Source organism: Typopeltis vanoorti, chromosome 7 (genome assembly GCF_054136105.1).
Source record: "Typopeltis vanoorti isolate ZY-2024b chromosome 7, IOZ_Tvanoo_1.0, whole genome shotgun sequence".
Lineage (NCBI taxonomy): Eukaryota > Metazoa > Arthropoda > Arachnida > Uropygi > Thelyphonidae > Typopeltis > Typopeltis vanoorti.
Window position 1 is genome coordinate 111,109,524 of NC_143555.1, and position 15,625 is coordinate 111,125,148.

At 34.4% G+C, this 15,625-nt stretch overlaps 1 protein-coding gene across 2 annotated transcripts in view; it reads right to left on the minus strand.

Moving 5' to 3' along the window:
• Positions 1-15,625, minus strand: part of LOC150104968 (inactive dipeptidyl peptidase 10-like) — a 507,986-nt gene that overhangs the window by 50,434 nt on the left and 441,927 nt on the right. For both annotated transcript variants that reach the window (XM_090395438.1, XM_090395439.1), the window contains exons 7-11: positions 13,262-13,340; positions 12,138-12,264; positions 9,308-9,477; positions 5,015-5,115; positions 963-1,089 (exon numbers count right to left, since the gene is read on the minus strand). In XM_090395438.1, coding sequence (XP_090251564.1) covers positions 963-1,089; positions 5,015-5,115; positions 9,308-9,477; positions 12,138-12,264; positions 13,262-13,340 — 604 coding nt within the window. The remainder of the gene's footprint in view (positions 1-962; positions 1,090-5,014; positions 5,116-9,307; positions 9,478-12,137; positions 12,265-13,261; positions 13,341-15,625) is intronic.

The window sequence follows — 15,625 nt, forward strand, 5'->3', positions numbered from 1 at the left end:
ACTTAAGATACTCCAGCATATAGTAGATAATATTATTATTAATCTACCGAAGATCGGCTTTGCAATTAAATACAGAGATTTGATAAATGCAAAGAAATCGTAAATTTGTGAACAGAAATATAGAATTTAACCAAACTATTCCTCGAATATGTATGCGTCTAGACTCTTCCTTTTGATATGCAAGAAACAATATCCAAGTTGCTTCTAATGTCTACGTACAAAAAACTTAAGATACTCCAGCATATAGTAGATAATATTATTATTAATCTACCGAAGATCACGTGCATTATTTCCTGCAAATGCAATTCTACCAAATTACATTTCGAAGATAAAGAGGTTTCCCCACTTGGTCTAAGCTATACCTCCGGAAGGGGTATTAATATGAACTGAATTATTGTAACATTCTGATGCACTAATTACCCTGCACCACAGCATTTTCTCTCTCTCATAAATCTAGGAGAAATCGTTTCACGATTGAATACACACAGCTTAACAGATGAAGAAGTAATTACACTTGGAACTGAACATTCTCAGCTATAGAAACAATGCTGTTTCTGTGTTTCTTTTCTTAATGTTGGGCATGTCCTCTATAATTGCATTAGAATTATAAACAAAGATAAAAATCTATTCATTATTACAGGAAGAAAGCAATCAGTGAATTCTTATGTGCCCATAATTCCTATCACCAATTCGACCATCCCGCAGGATCCTATCCTACTCAACATTAACAAAAATTCATTTTCTATTGAATAGACGAAGTTAATGAAAGTGTTAATAGTGCTATCGCGCGGAGCAAATCCGCATACAAATTAGTTCGTTTTTATGTAAGACAAAACAGGCATTTTAAACTAATAAAATAATATCCATTTAAAAATCAGAAATAACTTTAATTTCTTCATTTAATTTCTTACATTAAGTAAAACATTCACCTGGAAAACCAATGTAAATAGAGGAAAACTTACTTTGCGACAGCTCCAATTATCCTCAATATCACAAATAGTAACGACGGAAGAATTTTGTGCTCTACGAAGCCAAACAACAGACAAAGTGCTGTTATCTATCCACTGAACGGCTGTCACATAATATTCCCTAAGAAGAGATAAAAAAGTTCAAAATTCATAAGTGCTTTTTTTTTACAACTTAGGAAATTTGTGCATAAAGAATGATCGACTGTTATGAACATTAACAAAATGAAAATGTTTTGTTATTCACAACATTAATTAAATTCATCAGCCAAAGTAGCGTTACAAGTTGAGTTACAGAATTATGTGAGAAATAATACCCAAATGGATATGATGATGATGCCATACACTAGCAAATATTCGTTCACGAAACTGAGTGAAATATTTGCATATTCGAAAAAGCATCTCTAAACAATTCAGCAAAAGGAAATCGCTGGCATGGACTATATTCCCCTCCAAGAAGTAGAACACATACCTCATCTATAATCTTAAGTATCTGCAATATGAATGAAATAATTGAGTTTTAACTTCATTATTCTTCAGAATATTTCACCTTCTAATTTAAGATATAAAATCTCTTCAGATTTTAAAAAGATATGCGATATCTTAACGTATTATTATAAAAAAAAATGGAAGCTATTTAATCGTATGCTGTGGTGATAATCCTACTTTACTTTTCCATGCCAATGAATTAGTGTATTTCAAAATATTGTAGGACAACAATCAGTGAATATTTGCATTAATCATAACAATTTTCATAACGTCGGTTATTGGGAAGTTCTGAAGTACTATATTAGATGAATTAAAGTCAATATATAAATTATTTTTGATTGTATCACTCGATAGTAACAGCTGCAGCAGAGGATAGTTTAAGAAGAAATTTCTGGAAATTCAATTGATTAATTGTTTCGAATTAGGATCGTGATTTAATTGCTCTAAAGGCAATGTATTTAATGCTGTTAACTGCATGTGTTCTTCTGGTCGGTTAATGCGATGAAATATCCATGTTTCCAGGAGGAAAAACCTGCTGCTTCCGTATGAGACAGACTAACCCACCTTCAATTGAAAGTCCTTAGGAAAATTCTGTATGTCCTGTAGATTCAAACCTGGGTCTTTCCTACCGATGAACATTATCAATACAAACTGAGCTAAAGTGGCTCTGGTACGAACCAGAGAAACTATTGGAGTTATGGGCGAAGCAACTAAGGCTATAAGGCAGCATATTATAGCTGTTCATTGCGTGAGTTCTTTTAGCCGATTTGTCTGTTTTTACAGGATGAAAAACCAGATTATTTAGGAGAAGAAACCTTTCTACCTCGTTATGAGACCGACTAAACTCATGTTCATTTGAAAAGTCATTAACGGTTCTTCGCGTCCTAGGGATTCGAACCCAGCTGTATCCGACCAAAAGGCATCATTGATACTTACTGAGCTATGGAGACTCCAGGACGAACCAGTGAAGAGCAAAATTACAAATAACACAAGAATATGAAGAGTACTGCCTGCGCAGCCTTGTGCAAGTGGCATTTTCTTCTACAGCGCTAGACCACCAAATAACAAAGAGAACCAGAGGAACTTTTTCTAGACTTTTCTTCGGCGGTTCCCAAGTTAGTACATCTATGGTAGAGACAAATATTTTTTTCCCTCCAAATCTGCGTTTTTTAAGATTGTAGATCAAAACAACGATCATAGAATTCACATTATTTCCTATCTCATATATATATATATATATATATATATATATATATATATATATATATATATATATATATATATATATATATATATATATATATATATATATATATATATATATATATGTTAAGGTTTAGGACTTTGAGATGGCGGTGCTTGTCTGTCGTAATCTCTCTCCTCAAAGTCTTGATTTACCGATAGTTCAAGCTCACTATCGGCTGTAGGGTGAAGACCGATTGCCCACCGATCTTCATTAGGACTAAAGAAGTTTCGCCTACTCCTTTTGGAAATAAAAAGGAGTTATAAGATTGATTAATTGATTGAAGAATATGAAATTCAGGCGACCCTCCACTTACGAACTTTCAAGATATACAAACAATTCATATTTACGAACACCGCACAGGCTGATAATTTGTAACTCCAATTAATATAAAGAACACAGATCTCTGCGCTTAAGAACATTTTATGAATCTCGAAGTTATCGATACATTAATAACTTTCAATGTTCCTGATTCAAGAAAGTGAAAACCGTATCTACATGAAGCTGCTGTTACAAAATGCAGGTGTAATGGTTTCAGGTGTAACGTTAGAACATAGATACGTGGGTGTGCTGAAAGGTTGTGATAATCACCATGAACGAATTGAGGTAGACGTAGAACCATGTAACTTACACACTATTCCAAATATTTCCCACAAAGTGTTATGCGCTTGTTACAACACTGCTACATCATTTATTAATCTTCTGAGAACAAAGTATTTTCCTTGTTGCACAAACCAGTCCTCAACTGGAGATACGTATGACTTCATCACCTGTGGTAAATTTTGTTCTTTCAAGTGTTTCTTTAAATTTGGAAATAGTCAGATGTAGCGAGGCCTGGCAAATAGGGTGGGTGGGTTGGTGAGGCAGACATTGAAAGCTCAAGTTTTTGCATTGTCTGTTGAGTTTCATAAGCAGTGTGAGCAGATGCGTTGTCTTGCAAAAGCTACACACGTCTGCTCAGTTTATCGCGGGGTTTTTCCTTTAGTACCTCCTTCAATTCCTTCAAAACTGTTAAATAAACTGCTGCTGTAACAGTTTCACCTCTTTTTGAGGTACTTGGTAAAGATTACACCATCCATACTTTAGACAACTGTGCCCCAGCATATTCAACCGTTGAAAAATGGGTGGTCAAGTAACGATGGCAAGAATCTTCTCTGCTGACCTTTGGGTTCGAAACTTCATTGACTGTTGTTTGGTCTCTGGGTCATATTAATGAAGCTATGTTTCATCAGTAGTCAAAATATGGGCCAAATATTTGCACCTGATTTCTCAAAATGACCCCAAATCCCCTTGAGATGACAATACATGTTCTCTTTTGATAGGCATTCAAACATTTGGGGACCCACTTCGCTAAGAACTTTTGCATATCCAGATGTTGTTGGATAATGACAAAAACGTGTTCTCTGCATATCCCAAGAGACTTTGCAATTTTTTCGGCTGGTATTTGTCTATCATCAAGAATCATGGCATGCACTCCATCGATGTTTTCAGATGTGATCGCTGTGGAGGATCTTACTGACCTGGGGGCATCTGTTGTCTCAGGATACCAGTTTTAAACTTGGCCACCCATCTGGCAACTGTTGGATATGCTGGGGAACAATCCTTTAAAGTCAAGTCTCACACAAAGTTAAGTGAATCTCAGTTGCGGACTTTTCTTGCAGCACGAAAAACTTGATGACTGCCCGGATCTCTATGTCTTCGAATTTCTTCAAAACCTCTGCAATGTCTTCTTATATATCCTAAAAAAAAAAAAAAATTACAATTTGATGAAACATTGGGGTTAGAAGGTTTTAAGATATGTTCTTTCTTGTGGTTATATCAGTTGCTTTAATATCATTTTTGTTCTAGGTGGTTATTAGAACATTTCATCCCCCTCACGTAATAAGCGGGGTGGTGGTCTCAACACCGGCCGATGAAATTCATCTCCTATCTAAAGATAATCATAATGGGATCACTTTTGAACCCGCAGAGACGTGGATACTCTAACGTTAACAAATGATAAACGCAGGATACGAGCTTGTGTTTCCATGGCAATAAAACGTTCTCTTGCGTATACCATATAATAGTTGAGTAATCAATGTATGGTTCCTCTGTCAGCAGTATATGTTACTTGCATGCACTGCTGAAAGAACAACAACAAAGTTATGCCTAACCCAGAATATTCTGCTAATACAGAGCTCTGTGTGGCAAAATCTCTTTCTACTTCCTCCACTAGTACTTGATTCATCCTGAGTGAGCAGAAATATTCCAAATTTAAAAATGTAAAAAACCAGTTGCTCACTCCGCACCGATTAAGATAAACGAAACATACACTTACTGATTTTTATAGTCTGGAGGAGGGGAAACTTCTACATTTTCTGAAAAAGGTTTCGTAAGATCAGCTATCCACAAAGTAACGTTTGGATTGGGCCTTCCTGCCTGAAATGAGACAACAGTTAAGTTTAAAATGTAAAAAAAAAAAAATTAAAAATAGCCATTATAAAGCTAACATTATTCAACTTCGAAGAATAATGCGAAAATGGTGCGAGAAAGAAAGATTAAAAACTCATTATCTTTTTCAGCTTTCAATAACTTTACAAATTATGTAATGCTAATAGAAAAAAAAACTACAAACATCAACGAAAATGCAATACTGTACATTATAAACATCCATATTAGCATTATTGAACTAGCAGTGCTTATTTGCAGTTTCGTTTGGGTACAGTGAGTCAAAGACAACAATCTACCAGACAAATCACTCATATTCCAGTATTTCTCTAGGTAGATTGTTGTCTTTTGACTCACTGTACTGTTTATATGCTATAGCACATAAAAATACAAAAGCTAAAGAAGCTAATAATAATAAAAGAAAAGGGTGCCTCTTTTTTGTTGAAAAAATTGGATTTGTTGAGAAAATATTTCATTAAATATGTTCACATAATGGATTTTGGATAAACTAAAGTTGCTATTTTATTTTTTATCATTATCGTTGATTCCATTTGCAGCATATTTTGGTATTAATCGAAGATGAAGTATGTCGCAAATCTAACGGGTGATTGGCATCTTTAATGAGATTTATGAATGATATCTCCTGCCAGCTTGGGAATCGATTAAAGTGAAATTATAAATTAATGATGATACGCAAGCTTGAAGCGACAGAATGATAGATTTTAGTATAACTAAAGACAAAGAACGAACTTCGATTCGCTTTACGAGGTCAGTGACTGACTGAACGCAAGAAAACAAATAGCAGTATCAAACTGTGAAATTTACTTGAAAAAAACTCAAAACTTGATAAAACTCTAAAAGCTTTTGTTGAGAATACTAACAGGAGAAAAATGACCGATACGTGAAAATCCATAGGACACCTTTTATACTTGGAGATACAGATATACAAAATATTCATTCTACCTAATTATATATTTTAATTACTTTTCTCACTTATTATAATAATTATACTTAATTATCAGCAAATCAATCAAAATAGCTTTGCCTGACACATTTCGAAGGACCGGTGTAAATATGCAAGAATTATTTAAATGACATAGTTGTGATTTTTTAAATAATAAAGTCCGATCAATTATTATTATCAAAGATTTCTATGGAATCGACACATGACTAATTATGGGAGGTCCACTGCGTAAGATTTTTTCCTCGCCATAAATTCATTTATAGATTTCGCATTCAACATATCCTCAAGACATCACATTTTACTCATCCGCTATCTTCCAAGTCTACTTCTTATTCCATTTTTCACCATACCTTTACATAATTTCCAAAGATGAGCATGATTTTTCTTCTCTTTTTCATCTTACAAATAATAGTATTCAACAAAATTGTTCCGTTTTTTTTTATTTTTTATGCATCATTCAGAAATCCACATTATTCTGATACACTCTTACTATCACTTATTACCGGATCTTTTTCTGTTTTTCCATTCCCCAGAAATCCAGATGACCAAATCTGCAGATGCGATCAAAGATAAACACCTTACCCAAAGGAGAGAACCATCTCTCAACACCCTTCTCATCCTTACTGAAATCCTTTGTGTACTGTCCGACAACAGATGCGAGACCTACGGCTGGCAATGTGCCAAAAAGAGTCAATTCATGTTGAAGGGGAGAAAGGAATAAGACGATGTACGAATTCGTTACCAACACGCGAAATCACGTGCTTTATACATTCATTTCCCAACTGTTGTACAAGCAAAATAACTACCACTTTAAAAACTAGAATTTTCATATAAGAAAAGCTAATTTTCCGACGTATAATAATAAACACTCATTTCACGAAACGCATTGATTACCCTATTATCGGAATGGATTCCGATAATAAGTTCTTCTGCCGTGCGTATAAGTGTTCGAGGGTCTCGCATCTGTGGTCGCACAGTAAAACTGTATTCCCTGCACGTTTTGTCCATTATTTCCGGCAAATCTCTTGTCTTTACTTCTGGTAACATGTTCACGCGTTACCAAAACGAAATAAGTGTAGTCTAAGGATAACGCTGTGGAACCTGACCTCACTCACCTTTACCTGGATGCCTTTTCATCCGAAAAACTAGCTGACATCTATTAGACAGTCAACTGCTATCCAAATCTATCATCATCATCATCCCTATTTTAACTAATTTAAAGAACACCTGTGATGTAATAGTAACACACGAAGGTATCGGAGAGTGATAAGACTAAAATTATAATAATAATTTTAGTATCATTAAAAAGATAATGAAACTAAGACGATAATAAAATTATAATAAAAAGGGGAAAGAAGTAAACCAATACTACAAAAATTCGAGTTGTGTATGGAGAATTAATTCGTGGAGATGGTGGGTTGTGTAGGTGGAGTATCTCCCTCCACCCCGCGATGAGTACTTGGACTCCATGGAGGTGTAATAACAACAATAATTAAAAGCTTGAAAGGTATAAAATTGCTCTGAAAGAGAACCGTCAAATAATATCATCTTTAATTCTGTTATTTGAACAGAAAACAGTAAACGTATTACTCGAAAACAACAACTGCCGGAATTCCTTGAAAGAGATAAAAATACTTCCTTCGAAAGAAATCAAAAAAAAAAAAAAAACTTTCAAAAGAGATTGAATTTCACTTATTAAGAAAGCAGAGCAATAAAAATAATCCACAATAAAAAAAATCCAGAGGATACGCAAAACAATTAGAAGAAAACATGAAATCCGCTCCTCGGATTTAATGTTTTAATAAAAGTACAAAACATTCAGAGATCTTTGGCAATTGGGAAAAAAGAAATCATCACTTGAAGGGGAAAGCTGGTAAAGTACAAAGACAGAAATAAAAACAATAAACAGAATTAAATATATTATGAAGAACTTTACAGTGATGTTGGAGAAAGAAACTTAGAGAAATCTTGAAGATGGTTTCTTCTAAGTTCAAAAGAAAATTAAAATGAGACATCCATGTGCTATATGACTACCCTTAATTGATTTTTTTTTTAAAATAACTGTAAATATAATTTTTAATATTACATTTTGATAGACGCTGACATTGGGGATTAAATATCGTTGCGAGTTTTAGAGAAATGGCTTTAGAGTTCGAGTAGCTACAAAAAAAAAAAAAAATGCTGACAAAAAATACGCTACGTCTAGATCGGTGGGTTTTTATTTTCTTAAATTTTAAATAACGGTAATGTGAATGTTTTAGTAAGGGAAAAGATGCTAAATAAAGGATAAAAGACGATAGCATCATCTATTTTGGCAGTATTGCATGCTTCAATGGGCCCTACAAGCCAAGTATAAACTTGACACCTCAGCTTCATATAACGTATAAATTAAAAGTATCTTTCCTCAAAGTTGCTCACAGCAATGAACATGATGACGAAATCTCCTACGCAACGCATAGTAAAAGATAATGTCTTATTTGTGAAGGAGAATAATTAAGCAGACTGGTGGCTAATAGCCGCTGTAAATCCTAACATATAACGCATTCCAACCAAAATGATGTCGAATGAGTACGTGAAAGCATAACTTCGAGAAAAAACAAACAATCTGAAAGCCTAGCTGGAGCACCAACCATTATTAAAATTGAATTTCAAGTACGTAATATTTGTTTAATAACCGTATAAAGAAACAGTCATTAAAAAAATACGTGTTTCCGCATTTAACAGTACAATAACACTTCATGCACATCCAATTTTCATAAATATTAATCACTAACAACACGCCAAGCACTTTACGCTCAATTAAACTACTGTAAATTTCGGCCGTCGTTTTTATGTTTTGAGTTTTAAGCGTTCTGGCTAGATATTATAGAAGTTTCTTCCGTCGTAGGGAGGTTGCAAGTACCCTATCGATTTACCTGGAAGATCTTACTGCGCGGGTATAACAATGAAGAGAAATTGTAAAGTTAAAAACACTTCAACCCACCGTGTAACGTACATCATGCCAACATTACCGGTATAATGGTCGGCACATGCGAGCTTATAACAAATAATTTCCATCCTCGTTCACAGAAAAATGGACACCTAAAGTAGCGGATCCTAGAAAGACATTTATTTCCAAAAAGAATCCCCCTGGAGGGTTGAATACGAACACGTACAACAGCACAAGTATATTATACAACATACGGGAGAGGGAAGCAGGAAATATGTGCACAAACTTACCTTCGGATAACGCAAGCGTATAGTTTGGGGGTAGACATTGGTGGTTTCGTCATAACTTCCGTACCAAGGGTAGGCCATTACATCCACCGTGCTGTCGTTAAAAGATGCAAAACAAAGTTTTGTGCCGTCTTCAGACCACCACATAGCACTGTTCGAAAAGAGAATTTCCTCTGGAAAAAATAAACAAAACAAAACAAAAAGGTTTTCCAAAATCGATAGCATGTGAACGAAATTTTAAAATATATACAACAGATCATTTGCTTGAGGCTTAGCTAGGAAATAGAGTGAAAATCCGAAGGAATTGATCTTAGTCATTATGAACGTTCATGTATCATATTTGATCGCCAATCCCACAACGATATATAATGAACAGACAAGTCTCAAGATTTAGCTGTCCTTTATGTCTCGCCACGACTACACGTTAGCCAACATGATGGTCCAGACAATGAGATTTTCGTTTCTAGGCATAAAAATATATAAACAGAGAAATCAAAAAAGTATAATTAAATAGAAAAGTATGAATACATCATCATCATCATGCGTATCAAGGATTTAGGCCTAGCATGGCCTGTTCCGGCATTAGAAGTCATCGTTGAATCGTTTAAGAGGACGTTCTGGTTTTCTTTTTCCTAATGGCTTGTACTTTAAGACTTGTTTTCGTAATCTTTCTGTTTTCATTCTTTCAACGTGTTCCACCCATTTCTGTTTATATTTTTTAATTTTTTCTATTACTGGTTCTAGGTTTAATTCTTTCATACTTTTTTCGTTTCTTTTGTGATTAAATAGGGTATACTTTGCAGTTTTTTTTTCTCATAAACTTCATTTCTGCTGTCATTAATCTTTGTTTGTCTTTTTGTTTTATTGTCCAGATTTCGCTTCCATACATCAAGGTAGCTGGTAGGGCTAATGTATTGTATACTTTTAGCCTGGTTTGTTTTTGAACTATGTTTGGTTTAAATATATAGATAATTACACCTGTTATTTTTAAATATTTTGCAATTTTTACGATTATATATCTTTTTCATTTTCATATGTGATCATACATCCTAGGTAGTTAAATGAATTCACCTGTTCTAAGAATCTTGTTATTTATTACCATTTTAGTTCTTGCTGGATCTTGTCCTTTAAAGGCCATAGTTTTTGATTTTTCCGTTGATATTATCATACCATAATCTTTGGATATCTCATTTAGGTCTAAAATAGCTTTCTGTAGTTTATCTTCAGAATTTGTAATTATTATTTGGTCGTCGGCAAAGAGGAGAGTGTTTAAGTTCACTGTAGGAGAAAGTTTAATTCCTTGATGTAAAATTTTATTCCATTTTATTATTATTTCATTTAAGTAGATATTAAAAAGAGTTGCTGAGAGGGGACATCCCTGTCTGACCCCTTGGTTTATCTCTCTCATATATGATAACTCGTGATTTAATCTTATTTGTATTTGATTATTTTCATATATACTTGTGACAGCTTTTAGGATATTATTTGTATTTGTCTTTCTTTTAATATGTTAAATAATATGTTTCTTTTAACTTTGTCAAATGCTTTTTCAAAGTCAATAAATGCAATATGTGTTTATAAATTGATTTCTCTTCTTTTCTCTATTATTAATTTTAGACAAAAGGCCAGGTCTATACATGATCTTCCTTTTCTAAATCCATTCTGTACTTCTAAAATAAAGTTTTCGGAATATTTCATTAGTTTGTTATTTAAGATTCTGCTATACATTTTGTAACAGGAATTTAGTATACTGATACCTCTATAGTTTTTAGGGTCATCTCTATTACCTTTTTTAAAGATACGAATCACAATTGCTTTTTTTCCATTCTATTGGGGGGGGGGGGATACCAGTCGATTAAAATTTATTTAAAAATAATAAGAGTCTTTGAATCTTTTGAATCTTGTTCCTCCGTATTTATATGGTTCTGAACCTAGCTTATCTTCTCCAGGTGATTTTCCGTTTCTTGTTTCTTTCAGGCTGATTTCTAATTCTTCTTCAGTTATTTCCTTTTTGTTAATTGTTTGCCAGTTGTCTTTTTTAAAATATTTGTCTGTCCACAGTTCTGTGTAGTAATTTAGAAATTCTTCTAATTTCAATTCAGTGTTCAATTTTATGTTTTCTTTGGTATCTGCATTTAAGTGTTTCAAAATTTTATATACATTGGGTCTTATTTTATATAAATCATGTTCTAAATTAGAAACAAATTTGTTCCATGATTCTCTATGTCTTTTTCTGACTTCTCTTTTTGCTATGGCTCTTATTCTTACTCTTATTATTAAAAGTATGGATACGTTTACAGTTATCATGGACAGTTTGGCATCACTGGCGTAATCGAAATAAAAATAATTTGCCGCAGACACCAAGTGACAACATATTAAAGTAGTTAGAATACTCCAAAGAGAACTGAAATGAATTGTGTAATAGTTTTGCAATCGAGTAGGATCGTCGGGTGTGCAAATAAACTGGATTATGGAACCTGAGAACCAAAGCCGCGCATGCGTACTAAGAATGTGTCGAACAACGCCCAGTAGTTATCAAGAAAAACGTCAGAATAACTTACATTTTGATAATAACAAAATAAAGACCTTGCTAAGTGTTTATGTATCACAGCAGGTTTGTTTTATTTTATTTTTTTACGAAGGATGAAAACAATCGTTTTATTAATATGTAACAACTATCTAGTTCCTACTATAAAAAAAACACTCTGCTACATAATATTTGTTGGATTGTTGGAGCGTACTGATAGTAGTAATAAATGACTATCACCGAAAGTGCCCGGTGATATTAAATGTACACAACGATATGGAGCGTTGGTCAGAAATAATCGCTTACCTTCATATATCCAGTCTGGAACACCATTAAAAATAATCCCTTCTTTCCCTGTTTGAACAAGAGCTCGTGACTTCACGGTTGGTATATAATCTGCTATGTAGTAGATGTTGTTATTGTAGATATAAACCTGCAAAGATAAGAAAATGCAGAATTACAAGACCAGAGTATATATACGAGGAGAGTTAAATATATATATACTTTTTTTTTTTTGAAAAATTCAACAGATCATGGTTTGCTTTATAGTGCAATATGGTATATTCCTCTTTAGAACAAAATCCAAAGCATCGTCTAAGTCTTAGTTGGGAAACAAAACATCGGTTGGGAAACCGATGGTACGCGTACCATCGGGGTTGCGTGCTGGCCCGTTCAGGAGTACACGAAAAATAATCAGTAATGGCGGAAAAACAAGTAAAGTAAACTATTTTACATTAAGATAGGCACTCAACAAAAGTGTCAGTATTTAAAAACGGCTATTTTAAAAACAAGGGATATAATTTATAGAAATGGGTTTAAAAGGGGGTACGCCAGTGGGAAAAGGTTGAAAACCGCTGATCTAAGGAATGGTGTAAAAAAAAAAAAAAAACGATTTCATTATTAACTTTGATTCCTGGGGTCCTTCTTACATTTATTTATTTTAATTGGAGTTAACGCGATATTTCTTTTTAATTTCCTCCTTTCCAACCCCAGGTCACAGAGGTTGATCAATTCGTATTTTAACTAGAAAAAAGTGGTATAACCGTTTGCATCCCAATTAGTAAATATTCTTAAGTTAAGGGGATAATAGGCAAACGTTCCTTGTTTTACGACGGAAAAACAAAAAATCTAGAAATCAAAGTTCGATTATTTAGAATTAGTGTAGGATTTAGAATTAGGATTTAGAAATGTCTGATTGTGGTGGCATAATAGCTTACGAGCTCTTAATATGAATCGATTTTCTAGTTTCTTTAGTCCATACTAATTACGGAATAGTTTAGTACAGTAAAATAAGTACGACGATATAAACTTCAATTGTATTACTTTGAGCTGTTCTTATTGAATAACCTCTTCTTTATAGAGACTGTTCTAATCGGATTATATCGTACTGCACCACTCATCGTAAAGAATGAAAATAAAAAAGCACGTACCACTTGACTTCCTTTGGGACCCCACATCACGTACTGCAGATCTGTGTTTGGCATGTCGGACAAGAAGGGAACGATGCGGCTAAGAATAAAAAGTGATCTAAGTATCCTAGTCACACAACTAATACACATAATATATCATCTACAGTAGTTATAAATAATGCATCATCGGTAAACAAGGCGTAGTGTACATACGATAATGACTTTACCATGGCTCGCTTACATTTAAATTCCTTCAATAACGTGACACTGCTCCGTTACTCTTCGTTAAACACAGAGAGAGAGAGGGAGAGAGAGAGAGAGAGAGAGAGAGAATGTAGATGCCAATCAGAAAAGCGGAAACTTCAATGCCCTGTCGCTTAATAAATGATTCCCCACCCCCCGGCGCGCGCGCGCGCACTTATACAAAGAAGTATACAACCAAGACTGCACAGATACGATGGAGTGGAAGCCAACGATGTTGACGCCCCTCAGGCAGTTCTGTAAATTCTCAAATCGAATTGAGATCTGATAACTGAATACGTGTTGTGTGTGTGTGGGGGGGGTAAGATGGCATCCAATTTATGGATAAATACTTCTTTGTTCTTCAGAAATTCATTGGTTGATCATACATACATTGTGGATTCGTTAACCCTTCTTCGCAAGGAAGAAATACTTCCTCACGGGACAGAGCTGATTGCTCAGAATGGTATTTCAAGCATTTCATAGGAACAATTGTCATCCTAGCTAGCTTTCTCTGATGGAATGACTGGACTTCACCATTACGAAAGAAAGAAAAAACATATCGATGGCTGCTCAGCAGTAATTGTTTAAGCATTTTATTCCACCGTGTCCAGTCAAACGGGATTGACAAGAGTTATGAACAATTTATGATGATCGACCCAAATATAATATCGCATCTTCTGATGTAGTCTTCCAAGAATTTTGGATAATAAATAGAACACATGGCCAGTGACAAAGTTTGCAACAGTTCGTCTTTTGCATCCTGGAACATTTGAAGTAACGCAAGTGAATCATTCAGATGCACACTTCGCACACTGTAAGTTACTCTTTGATGATAACATCTTTGTTCTTTTTTCAGGCTTGCATCACTTACAAAGCAATCCTCTTAATGCATTAGCAATCTTTGTAGCCACCGTCAGTGAGGTACATGCCGACATACACTACTAATTATAGGACAAATCAGTGCAATTATAATGGTACTCGTTTAAATTCCCCAAGGTTCCTTCTGCCACAAGTCTTAAGAGGACTTACTTAGCAAAGTCATCTTTTCTAACCTATATAACCGATTATTGTGAATGACGATATTTAGAACGCAAGTTATCCTTATTTCGGTCCCGAACAATTCGGTTATTTGCTTTAGAATACAGAAAGCTAAAGCGATCTTGTTCATTCTTATACACTGTGTACGTTCTAGTGATCTATTCATTTCTAGTTCTGTTGTGATATGGAAACCTCGGGTTTAATGGTGAGAAAAACTTTTCTCATTCGGTAGTAGATGCAAGTATTCAGGAATAGGTTAAATTTTTGTTGAATCCGTGAAATCCAATCCAATTCTCAAGGATTGGTTAGGGAATACACGATGTTACTATTACTGTGGTTGTTTTCTATAAATGAAGATGTCACACTGTTCAGTCATTTTATTGGTTCAAATCCTGTCGATTATTCGTTCATATTTAAAATTTTTTTTCTTGACCGCTATTTCTCTGCTATGCTATGATGACCCAGAGTCAAATTGTGTGGATGATGCGTAGAACTTTTAGACTGTTTTTTGACAAAAGAGATTGAAGTAGCTGATCTTCTCAAGTAAGGGATGAGACGAAAGGATTTTCTTCCAGAAGAAGGAAGAAAAATTTGCCTTTCATCTGTTCTTCGAGGAAAAAATAGCAAATAACAGACATAACACTGACGCTTCATGGCATTGGTTGACTTGAGGCTTATTCAAATCAAAAGACAGTGTAATAACTCCTTTAGCCCTAAATTTTTGAATATAGGTAGGCAGCTATTCTCTATCCTATTCTCGTTTCTCTTTCTCCATACTTTACTGATTGTGACCTCAAGCTATAAAGAAACCGAAACTTTTGGTAGAGAGAGAGAGAGAGAGAGACTGTGGTAGATAACTGCTTCTATCTGGTAGTCCTGAAACCTAATATTCGTATTATTTGTCTGTCATAGTGTGAATTCTATGGCTACCAGATAGAAGCAATTGTCTCCCGCAGCCTCTCTCTCTATGTCAAAAACGTCAAAACTCTTAATTCATTTATCTATCATCGATTTTTTGAGATGGGAAGTGAAAAATCCGGGTTTACGAGTGTAGAAAACTCTGCCTGCCCATTCCAAAGATCGACTAATTCGGGAAAAATCGGC